This window comes from Notothenia rossii (genome assembly GCF_949606895.1).
Source record: "Notothenia rossii genome assembly, chromosome: 2".
In the NCBI taxonomy this organism is placed as follows: Eukaryota; Metazoa; Chordata; class Actinopteri; order Perciformes; family Nototheniidae; genus Notothenia; species Notothenia rossii.
Genome location: NC_136904.1, coordinates 10299158 through 10319848, shown reverse-complemented (window position 1 = coordinate 10319848; position 20691 = coordinate 10299158). Strand labels below are relative to the sequence as shown.

Here is a 20691-nt window from a genome sequence, read left to right as displayed (position 1 = left end):
GACTGAAATATCAAAAGGTCAGCAGACAGGCAAGAGGAGAGACTGGTGTCGCTGTAAGACAGGCTGGGCCTCTGAGCTCTCTGTCCCTTAGTGTTTGTGTGAAATCAAGGGCAACTGGAGATCGTAAACAGGGCACGGTGTGTGGCCATGCATATTGCAAATGCCAGATGTGCCTTCCAATTCCTTTGGTTTAAAAATCATCATTCAGATTCAGACAACATACATCCCAAAAGTCCCACAACGGAAATATGATTGTATGTTAAAATACTTTGGCCTCTAAGTGAGAGTTAATTATATCAGTGGAGATATTTCCACTATACATACATTTAAATTATCATGCGAGGGATAAACCACCAAGGATCTGTTTATTTATTTATTTATGAGTTGAATGTGCATTGAAAACTGCAATTAATCCCCCTTTGATTCTGCATCATGTAATAGTGTGAATTATTCACACAATGATCATCACAATTCATATTTTATTGCATTGGTCCAATACCAAGAACAAACAACTTTTCTGTGTCTGTCCACCATTTTAGTCCTCAGTCAGAAGAGAAAAAAGTAACACGTCACATCTACACCACAGTGCCACACAATGGCCAGGAGAGGAAAAGCATAATGTAGATTCATGAAAAGGTGTATGTAGTTGTTTGTTTTTGAAACTGTAATTGATAGGTTTTAACAAAAGTGGGCACAGGGTTGCGTATGGCAACAAATATTTTAAAATATAAGAAATATTTTTGGCTGAAATTCAAAGGAAGACAATCCTCCCACAATATATTAGCTGATTAGATTTCCATGGTAGTCAGGAAGTTGGGTTTTGACTATTTGACATTGTTTTTGTGCTGCTGGGGAAATACCATGTTTGAAGACTAAACAACATAGCCTTATGCTAATAAAAAAACAGGCATCAAATGTTAGTGTCTACATATTTCTGCATTGGTGGATTGATTTGAAAACTTTGCAAAACCAGCATCTACTCCATCAAATCATTTTCCGTGACATGTCCCCATGACTCACCTTCAAACACAGACAGTTACTCAGCCCTCGTCAGTTAGATATGGACAGTTATAGGTTTGATATAAAAGATATATCAATTATGCACATGATGAGGATGAGTGTCAGAGATTTATGCAAATGATTTCCACCTTGAAGTTTGGGGACGGGTGCAAAAGAATGAACAAGAACTGTTGGTCACATGCTTTTTCTTTTAGGCACACACGGGCAGAATCCCTTGTAGGAGACAGGAGAAAGCGTGTGTTTGCAGATTTTAGAGCGTGAGGGGAATCGAGGGTATTGAGGACTGAATGAGAGCTAATTAGTGGAGAGGAAATGGTGATGTATTGCTTGAGGAGGAGTGCTACTCTTCGTAGAAGGAGTAGAGGGAATATGATCCCACACAGAATCTTTCACAATTAAATCAAAAGTTGCTTTTTACAAGAAGTGTACCTATAGAATATAATCCTCACAACAGGATCGCTCATATCTCTACAAGCTTTTGCTTTTTATTGTTTTGTCGTCCTTGAAAGTGTGTTTTCAAACTTGTAGGTGGGAATACAACTCCTAGCCAGCAAATATAAAATATGAACTTGCTTTCAAACGTAATTATACCTTGTTGATTACTGATATAACTCTTATGTACAGTAAACAAAGAACCACTGCCACTAGATATTTAGCTTAGCGTAGCGCTAGGAAACAGCTAGCCTAGCTTTTCCTTTTCTAGGACAGACTAAACTAGCTCTTAACAAGTAGCATTTCTAGCATCTGCACTATGCTAAGGTCAGGCATTACATGAAGGCTCATACAGTAGCTCATACAGTAGCTCACCACTATTCATTCTCAATGCCAATAAACAAACAGTGAATCTCAATCGAGTAGGGGAATTCGAGGTGTTGGAATGTATTAGCAGGCTCAATGGTGTCCACGTCATCATGACCAATTTGTATTTTTGAGGTTGAGCACCCAATTGCAAAGCACTTTTTTGTGTCTATAGCGTGAGACACAATGTATATTTGATTTGGTGTTTTCTACAGCAAAGTATGTTCTATTATATATCCAATTGCCAATGTATGCTTGCTCATGAATAAGTCAAAATACTCCAATATGTATCTTCCCCATCTTTGCAAGGATACAAGTGTGTGCAGTGGGGAAAGAGGGAGGATATAGAGTATCCGTATTGATTGTTGTCTTTCGCCCTTCTCTGCTTTATTATAAAAAATAAATCCTGTGCACATCCTGCATCAGTGGCTGTGAACCGAGAAACTGCGCGGAAGGCTGCCAAAAAAAGAACAATAATAAAGACCGTTGATCCCTGCTGCATCAAATAAATATGAGTATGATTATTGGGAGGTAAACAATACAAGTCAAATAAAATCTCATTTGGGATTTATTGCCAAGGCACCAACTTAGAAATATATATTTTTTCCCGGGATCGCCTAGCTTGGTCCATATGCTGTACGGCTCGTTGTGCATTGGTGCGTTTGAACATACGTGTGCCCAGCTATTAAAAATGACGTTGTATAAAACACCTATAAACGGCGTGGCACAATAAATCAAAGGTAGAAATACAACATATAGTTGGACCCGCTCCAGATTCCCAGTTAAACTCACAGGGTGGAATGACCTTAGCATTAATAAAATATATATTTTACGGGAGGAAATCATCTAATTCTCCACCAATGAAGGCCTCACTGCCACAGAGTTATCTGTGCTCTACACCTGGGCCTTCCCACTAAGAGGTCATTTAGTACACACTTTATTTTGGGAGAGCTCCATGCAATACACCACGAATATAAGATATAAGTTTTTTCTTTTTAAATGATGGCTTGAAAAACTGTGCTGCAAGCTGTTACTGTGTTCTAAGAAGGGAGCAGTGCGACTAAGCAGTGAAGCTACAAAGGAAACATGCTCAAGGACACCTGTTTCTCTCAGGGAGCAGTTTGTGAGAAGCATCTTGCCACTGCAGCAGCCATGTGCAAATGCAGGAAAAGCACAAGATCCCATTTCAGTCCCCTTTCTCCACAAAGAGCCACGATGTGCTTTAGAATCTGACGTAATATTAACAGATAATAAAGATGTCCTAACATTACACAATGTGACTGTATAAAGAAAAGGAATATTACATTTACATTTCTTTATTCTATTTTGAAAAAGTAGAACTCTGTTAGAGAGAAATGTACTTTATTAAACTGCAGCCTATTCGCCCAATTAGCACCAGCATAAGGTCTGTGGTGCTAGTGTTAGAAATCACAGAGGACCCCAGATCAAATGCATGAGCATGGACGATCCACCTAACTTGAAACCACTCTGCATTTTGCTTTACAGTTATGCTAAGGCATGCACCGAGCCGCTGGCTGTTCAGTAGTTATCTGCCAAGACCCTCTGGAATCGGGCGTGAATTGCTCAAGAAGTTGCTATTATGAATCTGCTTTACAGTTACAGTATCTCCTTTCGAAAAGTAATTTCATATTAGGGTAATTGCCTCTGGTGGGGTTATGCAGGGCTGTTGTGTTGAAGAAAATGCTGATGAAGAGGACGGGGGAGAGAACAAGTCAGGCTGGCCCTCCCTCCCTATTCCTGTCTCTCAGTCAGATGAGGTCATCAAACGCCAACCTGCTTTGTATATTAATGATGTAACAGCAAGAGGTTTTTGGACACTCTTTCCCCAGAGACTGCTTGGCTGAAGGCAGAGGAAGACTTCATCTTGATTTAAGAGAGAGACAACACCCTCGATATAACTGTGACCAAGGCTAGATAGGCAGTGTGAGGAGATAGTGGGGGAGTGTAGGCGCCAGCAGAGAGGAAAGGAGAGGAAAGGAGAGGAGGGGACTGTGCGATACACTGTGCCTTTAAAGCACCCGGCCCCTCCTCCTCAGAGCCGAGCAGAACAGCCGAGTGGTGCTGGCAGGAGCCTGAGCCCCACGATAAACTCTGGCATCAGCTTCCCTTCATCCGGCAGTCAGCGAGGACACAGTGAGGGTGCAGGGGCAGAGAGACGGGGACGGAGAAAGGGGAAGAGCAAGAGTGACAGAGGGGGGAGAGAGAGAGAGAGACGAAAACAGAGAGGATAGGCAGAGAGGGAGAGGCTGTCATAGGAATCACACAGCTCCTTTTCTACAGCCTCCCCCGGCGCAGGTGAACGCCGACGGGGGTGACGGGCGGCGTGCTTTTGGGCAGCACAGTTATCTGAGTGATGGTAGCGGCCGCGGCGGCATCACAATCTGAAACAGGTGTTCTCCTCGCCGCTCCAGCTCTTAGTCATCTTCAGCCCTCCTCTTCAGCCTCCTCTCTCCCTGCTCAGAGTGCTATCAGGGCCATTCATCGTTCCCATCTCATGCCTCCTGCCTCCTCCTCCTCCTCCTCCTCCTCCTCCTCCTCCTCCTCCTCCTCCTCCTCCTCCTCCTCCTCCTCCTCCTCCTCCTCCTCCTCCACAGCTTCATCCTCCACTTCTACTCCTCTTCTGATGAGACACAGCCTCAAAGTGAAATAGCCCTGCTGATAGAAGCTTCTCTCTCTGTCAAGACAGTAAGTAGGGGAGAGAGGGAGAGAGCTGTGTGTGAGTGTGTGAGAGAGAGAGAGAGAGAGTAAGAGTCTGTTTGAGATTGAAAGGAATGAGAGGAAGACAAAACGTCAAGGCGGGCGAGAGGAGAAGAGGTTAGTGTGTGTGCGACAGAGGGACTGCTGAAGAACCAGCAGGTTGTGTGTAGCTTGAATGATCCTGCTGTGCGTGGACAGCGAGCGCTGGGCATAGCAACAGCAAAGTGATGCACAGGAAAGGTGAGTAGGTGTGTGTGAGAAAGTGATTCTGAATCTAGAGATACATTTTTGACAACGCAGTTAATTGCCGTCCATCTCCGAGTCTTCTTCACTCTATTGCTTTTCTGATGTCGCTATGACTTCCAGAAAGAGGGAGGAACCGAAAGGATTGAGGGATGAGACATGAGAGAATAAGTGATTGCTTTTCTTCCCGTCTGTCCAGGTGCCATGTGTGATTGGCCAGCGCACCCCGTGGCAGCGGCATCGCCCTGGATTTGGAGAGAAGCTCTCCCCCCCGCTTGTTCTCTGGGGCTCCTCAGGGAAGCTTTCATGGGATTTATCTCTTCCTGCTGGATGGCACTGAGCTCTCTGCCTCTCTGAAAAAGAGTCCACAGAGAAAACATACACTACACGGATAAGAAGTAAAATAATTATCCAATCACGGCACAAGGAGGCAGACCGGGTTCCCTTAGCAACAACTGAAGGAGAGAAGAGAATCCTTTTCGGTTTCTGCGCCCTTGGTTTTTGGGCACACCCCTGTGGACTGCTGTGGGTCAGTGTTTTGTGAGAGGACTTGGAGAGCGCTGTTGCATAAGACAAGCTGCCACCCGAATTCCAGGGGAAGGCTCCTACTCGAACCGCTTCGTAACTGCGTCTCATGGACACCATGATTTTTTGTTATCCCTCTACAAATTCTCATCACAAGTCACGTTCCGCTGGCTTGGAAATCAATTCATTCTGATCCCACGCCACCTGGAATAAGCCCTGCTATCGGGGGAGAGTGGACGCTCTGTGAAAAAGACCCACACCTACCTTCCTCCCTTTCATGGACGAGAATTGAAGGACAACCAGATTAAGTCATCAGCTGTAAAGAAAATGGATGTGAAGCAAAGTTTATTCTGATGCGAGTTTCTACTGAGAATCTTTAACATTTGTCCTGGAGGGGGAAACGGCACAGAGGAATATCCCCTTTTTCCAAAACAGGGTCTGTCCTCCTCTCATAACAGACAGTAGCTGAAGGACTATATTTAGAAGGCAAATCTTGTCCCCGCTGGCCACCAATAATGTAGAACACGATCATTTTGAAAAATCGAGCCACTGCTGGGAGTTCTATTTTTCTATCTATGTTGGATAGCTTTCTCTCTAAAAAGGGTTAATATGAACCCATTTTCTGCTTTCACTTTTGTATGTTAGCCTGCCATTATCTCACTGTGTTTCAGAAGTAAAAAAGCTTTTACAGGACAAGTGGAAGAGGGAAAAAGTCTCTTCCCTGTATAGTCAGGCGTTTTAAATAGCATCTTCTCGGGAACAATTTCAAACGTACACACGCTGACACATGAGATGAGTTGGCTCAACAAGATTATGTAAGAGTTTCGTACGAGCTTCAGCCCATGTGTTTTGCCCGTTTCTTTTCCATGGATTTACAGCGCTCGACTTTTCCCATGCTCATTTTCTCTTCGTTTTTGGAAGTGTCTACAAGAGGGCATGGATGTGTGAGCCTGTGCCTGGTGTGCGGGCGAGGCAAGGTGTTTTGGCTGCCCAGGTGCTTTTAAGATGTTGAGGTCTCCCTGCGTGGCCGGGGCCCCTGTTCGGATCAGTAGCACTGAGGCTCCTTGTAGCCAAAGACATGGACCCCGACTCGGCTCCCCCACGCCCTCAGCCTGTTGGCCACTGGCCCCACGTCGCCCTGTAAAGGATGTCCCTCAGCAGAGCTCCGGCCCGGGACACCTCTGAGACCCCGAGCCCGAGAGAACGCATCCGCAGCCACATGAAGATGGTGATCGACCAGCTGGACGGCATTCTCAAAGAGCTCAAGGATGTGGCCAAGGAACTCCGGGAGGTGAGGTTTAAAAAATTCAGCTTTCACATATCATGCTCCTGGGGGGTGGGGGGGGGGGGTTTAGCGTAGAACAGGAGGAGGAAGAGACGGAGGCAGGGAAAGAACGTGGGTGCCAGGTGGGTGTGCTTCTCAAGTAGGCTGCATTTAATTAAGTGTAAAATTTTATTTTACCGAGCATGGAGATTTTGATTAAGATTTTAAAGTGATGAGATCTCACTTTTGTTCCCCTTGTTTTGGAACAGGAGGAGGATACTGTTGATTAAAACCGCAGCGAGTCCGTCTTCCTTTTCCAATCAAACAAATGCTTATCGCCAATTACAAATGTCCTTCATGTGTTCAGTGGTGTCTTGTGGGAGGTACAGTCAATGTTAAGAGCTGTTGAAAAGCAGCAAAGCCAGGCTGTAAGGAAACACAGAAAGGCTTAGATAAGATACAAGACTTAGCACCGCAATAGTTATATAACCGTTTTCTTAAGGATCAGCTGGATTCCTACTGTATTTTTGAAACTGCCATGGTAACACTGGGAGATTTGTGTGTGTATTAACGGTACACAGTTTGAAAAAAGGATCAGCAAAGAAATATACCGCGTGTGAGTGTGCTCTCACAAGTAAATTGACTGAACAAACATGTGTGTGATGGCTGATAATCAGGGTACATCTGTTCATGAGCGTGTGAGAGTACAAAATGGCCCTCATCATCTCTTTGGGATCTTCCCCTGCAGTGTCCTCAAAGCTGGGAGCTCTTCCCGCAAAGCTTCTCCAAAGAAAGAGATAATGGCTGATAGAGAGACAGAGACAAATGAAACCAGAGCAAACAGTTGTGTCCGACCCATCCCACATCCTCCAAGCTTATCACATGATAATCCTCCCACCTGCTTCTGATCAGGGAGGCAGAAGGAGCGTGTGTGTGTTTCTAAACGTGTTGAAAAAGCGAGATGGTGGATGTTAGCGTATGTAATGACCTGAAGGAGGAGGAGGGTTTTGAACAGCCAGGGTGAAGCTGCCATAACTCACTCCATCACCGCACAGGATCCCCGCAACCCCCCACACTCCCAGCTCTGTCCCGCTCACCGTGCTCTACTTTATGTACTCGTACAGTTGGAGGTGCAAGGGCACAGCTCACAGTGCACCTTCCCTCTGGTGAGCAGGAGAAGCCGGCCTGTGCGCGAGTGGTGATTGATGATTATGGGACAACTGCAAGTGGAATAATGCTGGCTGGGGCTATTTATAAACAAAAACACAGCGTGTGCCTCTGCCAGCTCCAACGCATATTACCATTCTTATCCCAGACCCCATTAGAGAGGGCTCGGCACAGAGGCTCAAATGTCATTTTTTATTGGGAGAGCACAATCCCACATATTGAAATGGCTAAGGAATCATATTAGCTGCAGTGGCACTCATAATGCTGGTATCAATATCCTGCAATTAACTGACCTATGAGATTGCAGGGAATCAAAAGGAAGATGAAGAATCAGTGTAGCGCCATCAGATGCATGGAAGCCTAATGTTCCATACAAGCCACATGAAAGGAACAACATAATAGATAACAACTGTCATATAAATAAATGATGAATTGCCGTGTGAATGTAGTGAAATAAATAACTCTGTGAAGGAGTAGTAATGACTGATTATCACCCACAAGGTCTTTGGGGAACTGGAGATACTGCAGTGGAGTTAAAGCTGACACTCCAAAGCACGTAGCTGCCCAGAAATTAGGAAACTGGTCTGTCACGATTCTTACTTCACAGTATTGTTTTCACAGCTCAAGATCACATACGTGCAGTGTAAGTGTGTCAAAAGCTGTTAAAAAAATCTAATTTCATCATTAGTCAAACTGCCCACATTTAATTAGCTGATTGCTCATTGCTTCAAAGTGTGCATTGTATATTGCAATATTCATTTAAAAACATTAAGTCCTCTACATGTATTCAAATGTGAAGATTTGAAAAGGTTTTCAATCTGTCCTTCACGGGCTTATGCATCAACTGTTAAAGAAATGATCATTCTGCAGATTTCTTTAAGGTGATAAAAGTGCCGGGGAATAAACCTTTTATCACTTAATGCTAAATTGTTGAGCAAAATCTAAGAGTTTTTAATTGAATAAATATGTCAAGCCCCAAGGAACATTTTAATAAGGCCCAAGGGCGATCTCACATCCAAAAAGTAGGTGACACAGAAACATCGTTTGAATACATTTTGCAAATTGAGTAGCTTAGAAATCCAAAGGCGGCAAACTAGGGTAGTTTTGCAGATTTCAAAATTAAAATTATTCATCCAAAATGGCTATTTTCTTCAGCACAATGTGGGCTTGGATAAGTGATACTAACAAGCACCAATAAGCAAAGTGATTGAATACTGAACATGATGGTATGAATTAAGAACATTTGGCTGGTATGAATTAAGAACATTTGGTTTAAACTTTAAAGGAACAAGAACTTCCCCATTAGAAAGACTTTCCACTCCACTGATTCTAACCCAATGTGGCTCCTTAAAAAGATGGTTGCTAAAAAAAAAAGGGGTCATCCATTGGTCCTTCTTTCTTCTCTGCCAAAATTAATGATCCTGACTTTGGATCACGACAACACACTTAGTGCAGTCTAATCAAACCATGTGGTGAACTTACCATTACACTTTAATCACCGTCAGGTAAATGGGATTTTTGTTCCTATGTGGCAAATTCAGTCATTTGGACAGTGCAGTGTGTGATTTCCTCAAACAGTCATTTTCACAGAGCCTGAGAAATGAGCAATAATGAATCTTAAATTAAAAAAATGATACCAACGAATGTCCATGTAAATCTGTTAGGGTTATGCTTTTTCATTCAAACCTTCTAAGAGTTTATTATTTGTTTTTCTTCAGTGTTATCCACCCGTCTGGTCTCTAAGCAACTATGTTTTTTTATTCATCCAGGTACATTCCATATAATTCACATAATTACCTAACATGTACCCATTAACCATGATTAGCTTTCAAACATGTGGTACAATTAAATATAATTCCTTCTCCTTGGCTGATGGTGTGTTGGTCACATAAATTAGCTGGTCTACTGTGGAATACAATCGAGACATTTAGCATCCATGCAATGTGGCTTCCACCCCCAAGCCAGCAAAAATAAAAAAACATTAAATATAAGCTGTCTCTACAACAGTGGTTATACTGATCATCTATAAGAGAGAGACAAAGCTGTTTTATTCGAGAGATCATTTTATTTTTGAAATACTGTGATGCTTTCACAGTTGCTTGTCCTTGCTACAGCACAGTCTCGGGCATACATCTCATTTACATGTCAAAGAAAAATGGACCACGGACTACACAGTTTTCCAAGATAGCTCCCTTCAAAAGCCTATTACAGTCAAATGCAGCCTGTCTTACGTGTGAATCCCATTACAGGCCCCATGACGGGTAAAATGAGGGTAATATACTGATAAACTACTCCATTTGTAATAATAACACCGGGAGTAGTGGCAACTCAAGAAATAATTTATTTAGGTATCATTTCAACCTTGGACTTAGAAGTTTGAGGATAAAAACAAATAAAAGAATTGCATGAAAGAGATCCTCTGAAATGTCTGACGTCGAGCTGTTCCTTCTGGGAGAAAGGGCACGTAAGGAAACGCAAATGCTGGAGTGCACTCATGTTGGTTATTCGAGAGATACAGACTTGTAAATTGAAAGAATTTAATGAAGCGTTGAAAAAGAAAATAGAGTGAGACTGGGGAGAAGATGCAGCGGCACTTGGGGGGGAAGGGGTTTGGCAGTGAGCTACACGTCTCTATACGGAACCAAACGGGGATGATGGACTGTTATTATGTGGATGTAGTTATTATGCAGAATCATACCACGAGCAGACGATGCTGCACGTCTGTGCACGGCTCAAGACAAATGAACACAGGAAGGCAATCAGGACTCAGGAATTAAAGCTCCAAAAGAGAGGAGAGGATATAAGCTGGACAAAGAGCAATTATGAACAGCAGAGTACAGCATGTGCAGGACACTGGCCTCCATCAGTCAGCTGTAGCTGCATGCACGATGCTCAGTGTAATAACGGAGACTGGCTTACCGTTTAGACTCAGCCTGAAGACAGAGCAGGGAGGCAGCAGGAAAGCACTGGCGTCAGGTGAAAACTACTTCCTCCCAAAGTCAGCTTTTTAGGAATAACGTCCTAAACCCTTTATTAATGAGTCTTGCCACCGTGCAGTTTTAGAACTACATAATGGATTTTTTAAAGTGTTTCATTAATGTGTTCCATCTACTGAGAATCAGCAGAGAGTACCGTCCGGATTGAGAGCCTTTCAGGTTTTCTTGTTTCTACGGTCAACTTTGTGCATGACAAGCTCAGACTTAATCTGCAGGAACACCTTAAAGTTAAAGTAAATGTTTGTCCATTTAATTTCCATTCATCCTCTTTTTACCAGATACCAGCATGATAGCAGTGGTTGGTAAATAAAGGCATTTGGCAAAGTAGAAAACTGTTATGCGAATGATTCGAAGGCTACCATGTGGTGCTCCTTCATGTCTGTCCCATGTTTAAATAATCCATTGTTAAAGCCTGGTGTGGTATCCAACAGCTGGCCCCAGATCAGCCAGCCAACGGTGTCTCTTTCTCTAGACTGAAACCAGTTATGACACATCCACATCGAGGAGGGAACCGCAGTCCCTTATCTGCTGGAGCTGCCACGCTCAGCACTGAATCAAACCTGTTCCAAAACCCAGAGGGAGCCCAAAATCAAAAGGGCCGTTTTCTTTTTCTTCGGGGGCCATATCCTCTCCTCACACTGTGTTTCCCCCTGCTGATGCTGATGCTTCTGCTGAGCAGGGCAGGGAGCAGAAGACTGCCTAGCAAGAATACTTCAACGTTTGACCATGAGACTCCAGGACTAAACACCAAGACAAGGACTTGGGGAGTAGAACAATATAAGGGCCACTGGTAAACAAAGTCTCCATCGAATGAAATAGTTGATCCTATTTCTGGGGAATATTTTCCGGAAGGTTTAAAAAGGCAGTGGAACATTTGATAACTCCTGTTGGGGAAATGGCTTACTGCTGCAGCGTGTAGCACAATAGAATATTTTAGAATAATTAACGTGGGCAATTATAGCAAGGGTTTAGCAACTACAACTACTCTTTATAGCCAACGAATTGGGAAAAATAAGAGGAATACAAGTTTAATTCACAAAGAACTTCCTCCTGTTGTTGAAGTCATTTCATTGTAAATACAAATCCAGATAAATTCAACAATTAAAAATGACTTGATATGGCTGAATACCACAACATATTGGCAGGAGATTGTGGCTCCATGTTTGTCCAAATGAACGGCTACAATCAGAAATTACAATCAGTCACAAAGCTGTGTCCTGGTTGATCATTTCCCACAAAGCAACCATTTTGACTTGGCTACAGAGTACTGTGGGTTTACTGGCCAGTTGACCACAGCCCAGTGGTCTCCATTGACGACTGCCCAGTCTGTTCTCCATCACAGAGTCCATTTATTTCTGATTGAAGCAGGCTTGGCCCATTATACGACCTGTGAACATGTCCACCAGCTGTCCTAGCAGGCAAACAACGCTCTGTAGGCAATAGTGAAAGCTTAACCACTCACACAGGAAAGTACTCTTCAACCTGACATACCTGGGCCAAAGGGTTTCTTCTCATTAAAAACCATTTGGAAGAAATGACAAGTACCCGCGTGCCGTGTCTGTCAATGTGTTCTTCCTTGTCAGACCTCTTTTGTGTGTGGAAATTAAATTCCTAAATTAAACATGCCTCCAGCGCAGTTCTCTTTACTCAGGAAAACAACAAGAACAAGGTACCTCAAGCCTTATCTATTCTTTGCTGAACATAAAACACCCTGCCATCTCAACACCTGTGTTTCAGCCTTGAGCTGAGCTCCACATAAAAACACTTGGAATGAATCAGAGGCTCAATTATTCTCAGGACTGATGAAATACTGCTTCGGGATTTGAAGTGAAAATGTCAGATCATGTCCTGGTTGAACTGATTTTAAATGGATTCCGACCTGAGCACGGCATGCTCATGTCTGCTTGTACAAAACTACCATGGCGACCCCATTGAATAATTACAATTTGATACAAAATATGGCCCATGACTTAACAGGTGATAAGGGAGGTGATAAAAACACATTTTCCATTTATTTGACCAAGAATAGCTGGCAAATGAATCAATTCCAGATGTACATTTCCTAGATGCTCATATGTTACTAAATTGTAATGAAATCAATTAAAATATACAGCCCAAAATCAGGAATGTGCATTAGAAGTCTCTATGGCATACAACGCCCTCGGATTATATTAAACGTAAGCAGTATTAAGGAGTGAAAGGAGAGCAGAATCAAAGAAGGAGGGGGGGGGGGGGTAGCAGTAAAAAAAAAAAGGGTAAGACTTTAGCAGCATCTAACCTTGAGAGCTGTAAAGAGAATAAAAACGGCGCCACGCAAAGCATTCCCCTGAGCCTCTTCCCCCTAGCTCTGCTGTGTGGCTCCAGCTCCTCCAGGATGCAGGCCCAGCATGTTGACTAGCCCATCATGCCTGTAACACCCAGTGGATTAGCTGGCCCTCCGAGCTCGGCCTCCCTATGCGAACTCCGCATACACTGTAATGAGGGCTTCAGGTTATACCTCTGCTGAGGTAAACACTCCAAAAAGTGCACTCATCTCGCTCATTGATTTGTATCAAATGACACGCCTACTGTGGGCGAGTAACGGATAAAGCGGTGACTTCTCTTTTCTAAAAAAAAATTAAACCTTGCATGTTTGCATTTTGTGATTCAGCCACAAACCCTTTTGCATGTCCCTAGGCGAGGATGGAGCTGAATAGGATGAAAAGGGGAGTTAAAGACAGGGACAAGAAAAACAAAATGTGTCCAAGTGAGATGGAGAGAGAGGAAAGGAGAGAAAGAGATGAAGGGCGGATGGAGATAATGGTTTCTCCTGCTGCACAAAATTGCGACAGACTGGGTGGAACAGCTTAGATCAATTGTTGCAATTGTGCTGGTTCGTGGGCGTGTTTCGGATTGTTTTGGCCTATCTCTGTGCTGTGAATAAAACCAGTAGGCTGTAGTTAATGGTGTGAAAAATGGCATCCATGGAAGTGCACAAGCAGCCTCCGAGAATAGCTACATCATTTCATTGTGTCAAAGCATAATGTACGCAGAGAGACAGCGTGCTCTCTATTAGGACGCATGACTCTCTCTTCCACCTGGTGTGGAACAAATGTTTTAAGAGAACACATTCCAGTAAGGAATAATGAGAAATACAAATTATTAATGTGAAAAGATCTTTTGTTTTTAACTTCATTTCCACTGCCTGTGAAAGTGCTCAGGGCAATGTGGGCCACTGCACTCAACAGTGTATCAGCCTAATCCAGCTACGATCTTTGGAAGAGTGTTATACTGAGGGATCATCAGGCAGCTTTTTTTGTCCTGCCTTTTATTTTTAGCCATAGCCTGTGATGCATCATAAATCAACCCAGTTTCAAATAAGATTGTTCAGTTTTAACCAGCAGGAATAGCTGAACCGAGATAGCACGTTAGCAAGTGTTTGTATCCTCTGCCCTTAACAAATGCACATAAACATATCATGTTGAGCAGATGCGCACAGGTTGGTTCTTAGAATGATGAATATTGTGAATATTATATTTGAAGCATGCTTTTAGTATTTTTACTTCCATGTTTTGAGGAAGGTGTTTGAACAATATGATGATGATGTTCGGCTACTTGACTTGATGATGTGTTGATGAAAACTAAAAGGGTAGTAAAACAATGTTTATAGCATTTTGTTAAGAGGAAATGTTACAGTATCCCAACTGAAGGTTCCACTTTTATTGAAATAAGCCATTGCACATTTAGTCTGACTTATATTTTGACACTTTCAAAAACATTTCAGTTATGATGAGGGAGGAAAAATCATTGCAACATTTCAGGGTTTTTTCGAGAATTTTCAAAAACATTTCGATGAGATTCTACAGTCGTTTAGATAGTGCTAAATAATTACTAAGCACATTTCCCCAAGCGCAATTTCATTATGTCCTGAAGAAACATCAACCACCTCACAAACACAGAGGACAAAATAAGGACACGCTGCCATGGAAAATTAATTTTTCAAGTCTGCACATGTTGGCAGAACATCAGCTAGGTTGTCCCGTCTTCTCCACTTAGACTTCTTTTATTGATTGATTAGAGTCCAGACGGCAAAAAATGCTAATACAAATCTTAAAATCGTGTTTATAAAAAGTTTATTAAATGATCTGAAATGCATTGCTACTAAATTGTTGTTACTTTCCAAATGTCAACACCATGTCTTTGGCAATGTGACGGTTATAGTTGTATTGATGGTAACCAGATGGACACTTACCTTTTCACAGCTTTTATTTTTTCGAAATCTCTAAATGTGGCTCCTGAAACAACTTACTAAGTTAATTATACAATGTTCAAAATATAGTAAAATGAACTCAAGAATAACCTCATCATTCGTCACTGTTTATTTTACTGGCACAAATCAGAGCAGATGTGATTTTTTTTACAGAGGCTCACAGTTCCAATTTGCAACAGGTGCTCAGAAAATAATTACTATCAATTTGAGTGGTTAAAAAATGTTGGAGTCTGTTCGGCAACAAAATGTAATCTTAAAAATTGCTCACGGAAGAAAGCCAATATGTTCTCTTAATGTTTTAACAGCTAACGTACAAATGAGGAAAGGAAAGAAAGCCAAATTATTCTGATTTATAAAACCTTGTGCACGTGGATCAGCGTCATCCCGTCCTTGACACATTCAACCATAAATGATCAATGGAGCACATCTTAAAAGTCCCCTAGGATACTGTTTTTCATCAATATAATATAGGTCTCAGATATATACCAAACATGTCTCTGACGTGTTTGGCTCCAAATACCAAACAGATCATTTCAGCATCCCATAATCCCCTCTGTTTCAGCCCTGTTTCAAAAGGGCTGTTACTTTAGATGAAAATAATGAGCCCCTCCCCACGCCCCTCTGCGAGATATTAGGTTAAAAATAACACAATGGTGCTCTAGGAGGAGATTCAGGTGATTTATGACATCATAAAGTGGCCAAAATCTGATCAGCTCATTTTCAGACAGGTTTTTATATAAATGGATCAGGACAAAAAGAGAGAGAATCTTTTTTCCTGAAAGGTTCAGAATCTCTTTACACTTTTATGTATAAAAGACGGATGTTGATTTTGCATAATACAGGGTTCATACGCTTTTTCATCAATGATTTTCGATGACTTCTCCATGACCAAACAAATGACTCTTTCTCAGCCGTACCATTGAAAATAACATTAACATGGAACAGGAAAATAAGGTCTGCATATGAAACATGTTGTGCCTATCTAAAACAAATCAAATAGGCTTACTAGCTTCTACTAAAATCTCTCAGCAGCAAAATACCTTGTCAGTTAAATGCCATTTTATATTTCATTACTACACGATACAGTATTTATTATCTTTATAGTATTACTATTTTGGCGATTAGATCAAATATAAATTATATTTGATGCAACTTCAGTTACATTTCCATGACTTTTCCAAAACTTTGGGAAAAAGATTGTTTTCCATAACTTTTCCAGGGCCTGGAAATAGCATTTTGAATTTCCATGACTTTTCCAGGTTCTTAATGACCGTAAGAACCCTGATAATAGGTGACCTTTAAGGTTGATTATTATATTACACAAGTTTATATTATTTACAGTAAATCCCATCGACTACCATAGAAAGACCACTTCTTTCCTTCTAGCAAATACATCACCATGGTGATGGCTGAGGTTGTCCCTAAACATTTGTTCCTGCCTAGTTTTTCCATTCAACATTTTACAGCATTACATATTAAACGTGTCACTGCAGTATTTATATGTTTACAGCAATCAAACTGGTTGCTTCACAACTTACCAACATGGTCACACAAATGAGTGATACCTCCTACCGAGGGCTATCATTTGAAAACACATTTTGATAGGTGAACACCATATATTTATTAATGTAAGCTATGTTATGGAGAACTTGGCCTGCACTGGGGCTTACCGTATAATGAGGATAAGGAGTGTAATGATTGTGCGAGAGCCGTCACTGGTTTTATTTCCAGACTTTGCTAATTTACACAATCTGTGCAAGTGGAGAAGTTGTGCCGGGTGAGGTGACAGGAGAGAGCAGAGTGTGTTGAACAGATTGCACTGGAGACGCAGTCATGTACACTGCAGTGATTTCACACACAAAAACGTTTGTATTAGAAGATACTTTTAAGACAACCAATAAGAAAACGGTTAAACTGTAAATCAGACCTCTGTTCTACATTTTAACTTGGTATTAATCTATAATTTTCTTCGACTTGTCTCGGTCTTGATACATTCTGGTTTCCTTTGGTTTAGGTTGTCATGATTACAGCACTGACTTTGAGCAGAAAATGCAAGGAGTGGCAGAAAGTCCACTAACTTTTCTAACCGGAAATCACAGATTACTGGATAATAGGCTAATATAAAGGTAATGCATTCTGTAACAGGACTAGAAATGGTAAAACAGAAGATTCTCTGACTTGGACCAAATGAATGCCAACTAGATTGATATCTGTTTAACATTGAAATGTCTTTAATTACTTCATTTTATGAGGAACCTGTCCGTCTGAATATCGAAGCAGAGTGTCTGCGCTTGGCCCAAGGTGTCGTAGTTAATCTGCATCGAGGGTCTGAAGAGAACTGTAATATTAGACAAGATATTTTTTTTACTTATTCATGAACAATTACATTTCAAAATGAATGAGACTGCTACAAACTAAAATAAGAATATGGATCTCAAGTCAGGTACAGTTTGGGTTATAATATATTTGCTCTGAAGAAACATGGCTACCTGGGTACTGCAGAACTATTCAGTAAGATATCCATCATCAGAAAACGAATAATTTTAAGAGTAATCAGGGGCTCTAATAAACCAATGGATCACCAATTTTAAAATGCGAGTCAAGTCAAACATTGTGACACACAAGTTCAACTAATAAGCTCGTTGTAGAAAACGTTGCTAACTGAGATTAGAAGTCTGCGTTCAATTATTGTAGGTTCCCTCATTTCAGTGCGTCTGTGCATAATGTATTTGACCCTTTTGGCTATGTGGCTAGTTGCTAGTTTCATTGCAGGATGCAGGAAAGGCTAGTTTAATGTCAGTTAATGTTGTCGGTGCAAATGTTAAGGCTGCAGGTGAATAAGTTGGTCATGATAATGAGTAAGAATTCAGCAGTGGTTGGGTTTCCACTTTTTGCTCAGCTTAAAAGTGACCTTTGTTACAATGTTTGTACATGTTTCACTACAGTCACTGTGATCCTTGGTAAAGGGCAGCACCTTTACACTGTGGGGTCTAACATATGAAAAAAACACCTGATGAGTGCTTTCAAAGACAGCTCTCCTATGCTTTTGGGAGATTCCCCCCATGTCTTTGTATCTGGCCTTGCTCTGGCAGCTCACACTCTGCCAGTTGCACAGCATGGATGGCTGCCACCACTGTCATTGTCAATAACACGACAACCATCTAACGCAGGGCAGGGCAAGATGAAAGAGGCACAGCAGAGAGGACAGGATAATTAGTCAGACTCACAGCTAAGAGCAGAAGGGGAAAAAACATGTCAACAAACTGTTTGGATGATTTATATTTTTTGTCATCTGCGCAGTCACCTGTGCAATTGGCAGTTTATGTCCAAGATGATGAAGCCCAAGATTCCTGACTTTTATGCAAAGTAGGCGATATAGCAAGGTCTACGAGGGTGAAAATTATAATTAGACTTTTGGGTCCGCTGTTATTCTCAAGGATATTAACTGAGGATGGTTGATGCGGACCGTGAGCTGCAGGTTCTGATTAGAGAGAAAAAATCCTAATTATGATTATGCAAAAAGCAGATTGGAGATTTACTGATGAATTCACAGATGAACATGCATTAGCAAATTCCCAAGGTTAATAACCTGCTGGACTGTTTTCGTGTTGTGACGTGTCGTGCCAACCATTTCAATATACACGTTTATTTTGTAGTGCAACCTGGGGATGAATTTGTAACAGAAATAATTGTGGGTTGCAGCAACTTAGCATTTTACTGTGCAGTTTGTTTAATTTAAGGCATTAGTAGATCAACTGTTTACAGAATATAGGGTAATCTTCACGGCAATAATTCATCCCCTAATTGCAGCATTATCACGATCGAATGCATGATTTATTTAATTAATTCCAAGATTAGGATCAACACAGAAAGCCAGACAGATCCCATTGATTTAAGTGGTGGTCACCTTGACCCTGGCTATTGAATCTTACAACTCTGTGATGTCATACACTTTAAGATTGATTGAAATAATATGGTTTTATTGAATGACTTAAAGTAGTGTTTCAATCACTCACACAAAATGACACAATGCAATATATTCAATAGATGCCAACGGAGTTACATTGTTGATCGGTAACCACAGTCAGTTCTATAGTGAATATATTATGCAAGGCACAGTGACTCACACATACACCCAGAAGTGATGCATACTAGTGCACACACACAGATCCATTTCTGCTTCCTGTGTGTGGTAAGGAGGGTATAAAATAGCTCAAGAGTCTGACAAGTAAAGCTGCTCCACAGTCCTCAACTCAACCATGATTCACAGTGTTGAGGATCTGAGTGATCCAGATTATTCACTGGAAATTAGATGGTTGATAGAGATACTAACAATGACTTCGAAGTTCAGAAAGATATATGAAATTACCGTAATTTTCGGACTATAAGCCGCGCCTTTTTTACCATTTTTCAACCCTGTGGCTAATATAACGGTGCGGCTAATCTATGGATTTTTACAGCTAACGGCCACTAGGGGACCTCCTAAATCTATGGATTTTACAGGTTACAGTCCACCACCTTTAACTCTATGGGCTCTATGGGCGGTCCGCGCCCCCCACCTTTAAGCGGCGGGCTCCAGCAGGAAAAGCTGGAGGCCGGAAAAGAGTGAGACAGGTAGCGCGCAAAAGTAAAAGTGGAACCGAGAGTGGTACGAGAGACAGAACGAGAGCAAGACAGACAGACATTACGAGAGCGAGACAGTTTGTCCCCGTACCACTGGTTGAAAACCACTGCTGTAGATCACTGCCGGTACGTGCGCTGGGAGCGCACCGTTTAAGTTTGAAAGTTGAAAAGTTTGTGTGTCTGAAACGCTATGTGATACAGTACAGTTTACACAGCACAGTACATGTTCTGTAGCTACTATTGCACTAAATGGTAACACTTGAATACGTTATGCAAATATGCAACTTGTTTGTTGAAATGTTAATAAATGGGAGCTTCCTCAAACAGCCATCTCTTTCCCGACAATCCCCTCTGTGCACGAACCCTTACATATGGTAATTAAACATTGAAACACCTGCGGCTTATAGTCCAGTGCGGCTTATATATGTACACATCATTCAATTTAGCTGCTGCGGCTTATATTCAGGTGCGCCTTACAGTCCGAAAATTATGGTAGTCCTGTTCTTCAAACTACTACGTTTTTATTATGAAACCATTCAGCTGTTGTGGTTGTTCGTATCTAGTAAATGCATGGTTTCAAGGGTTCATGTGTGATCATCAATAGAGTGTGTGGTCCAATGAAAAAATATGATGCAATTGGTGTGGGACTTAATGTAATTTATGATGCAAAGACCCCCACAGAGCTAAGCGTCCAGCCACTATCACATAAATCATCAACCCCAGTGGGCAGCTTCAGTTTTTTTTTTTTTAACCAATTCTGTGTTAAATCGTAAACTGCTAATCGACCTAACGTTTGACGACTTTGGTTTTAGAGCCTTTGACATGGATTGGAGTGGAGGGAGAGATCGAGCAGAGGTGGAGCTGCCTTGATGACCTCCATAGTTTCTACCAAGGTCACAGCTAGAATTATAACTCCTAGAATCAGCTGTTCATGTCGGCAAAGAGGGCAACTTGATGGAGTGGTTTGCCCATAGTCAGGACTTTTGGAGTCAGGTGAGGGTGAAGACACTAAGGTCATCCATTTGTGTGGTGGCTTTTGTCAGCACAAAACAAATAGGACAAGGGTGGAACACAACCCTGCTGATGTC

General features: G+C 41.8%; 2 protein-coding genes across 9 annotated transcripts in view; one reads left to right on the top strand and one right to left on the bottom strand.

Annotated features, from left to right (window-relative positions):
• The window catches only part of LOC307027590 (lysyl oxidase homolog 1-like), a 238128-nt gene that overhangs the window by 128599 nt on the left and 88838 nt on the right, over positions 1-20691 (bottom strand). The window lies entirely within an intron of this gene.
• Positions 4398-20691, top strand: part of insyn1 (inhibitory synaptic factor 1) — a 46666-nt gene continuing 30372 nt past the window's right edge. The window contains exons 1-2 of one of the 2 annotated variants that reach the window (XM_079663835.1): positions 4398-4524; positions 4979-6595. In XM_079663835.1, coding sequence (XP_079519961.1) covers positions 6452-6595 — 144 coding nt within the window. In that variant the 5' untranslated portion in view covers positions 4398-4524; positions 4979-6451. Of the gene's footprint in view, positions 4525-4644; positions 4777-4978; positions 6596-20691 lie in introns of those variants that run through there. The other variant, XM_079663836.1, reaches the window with a different exon arrangement.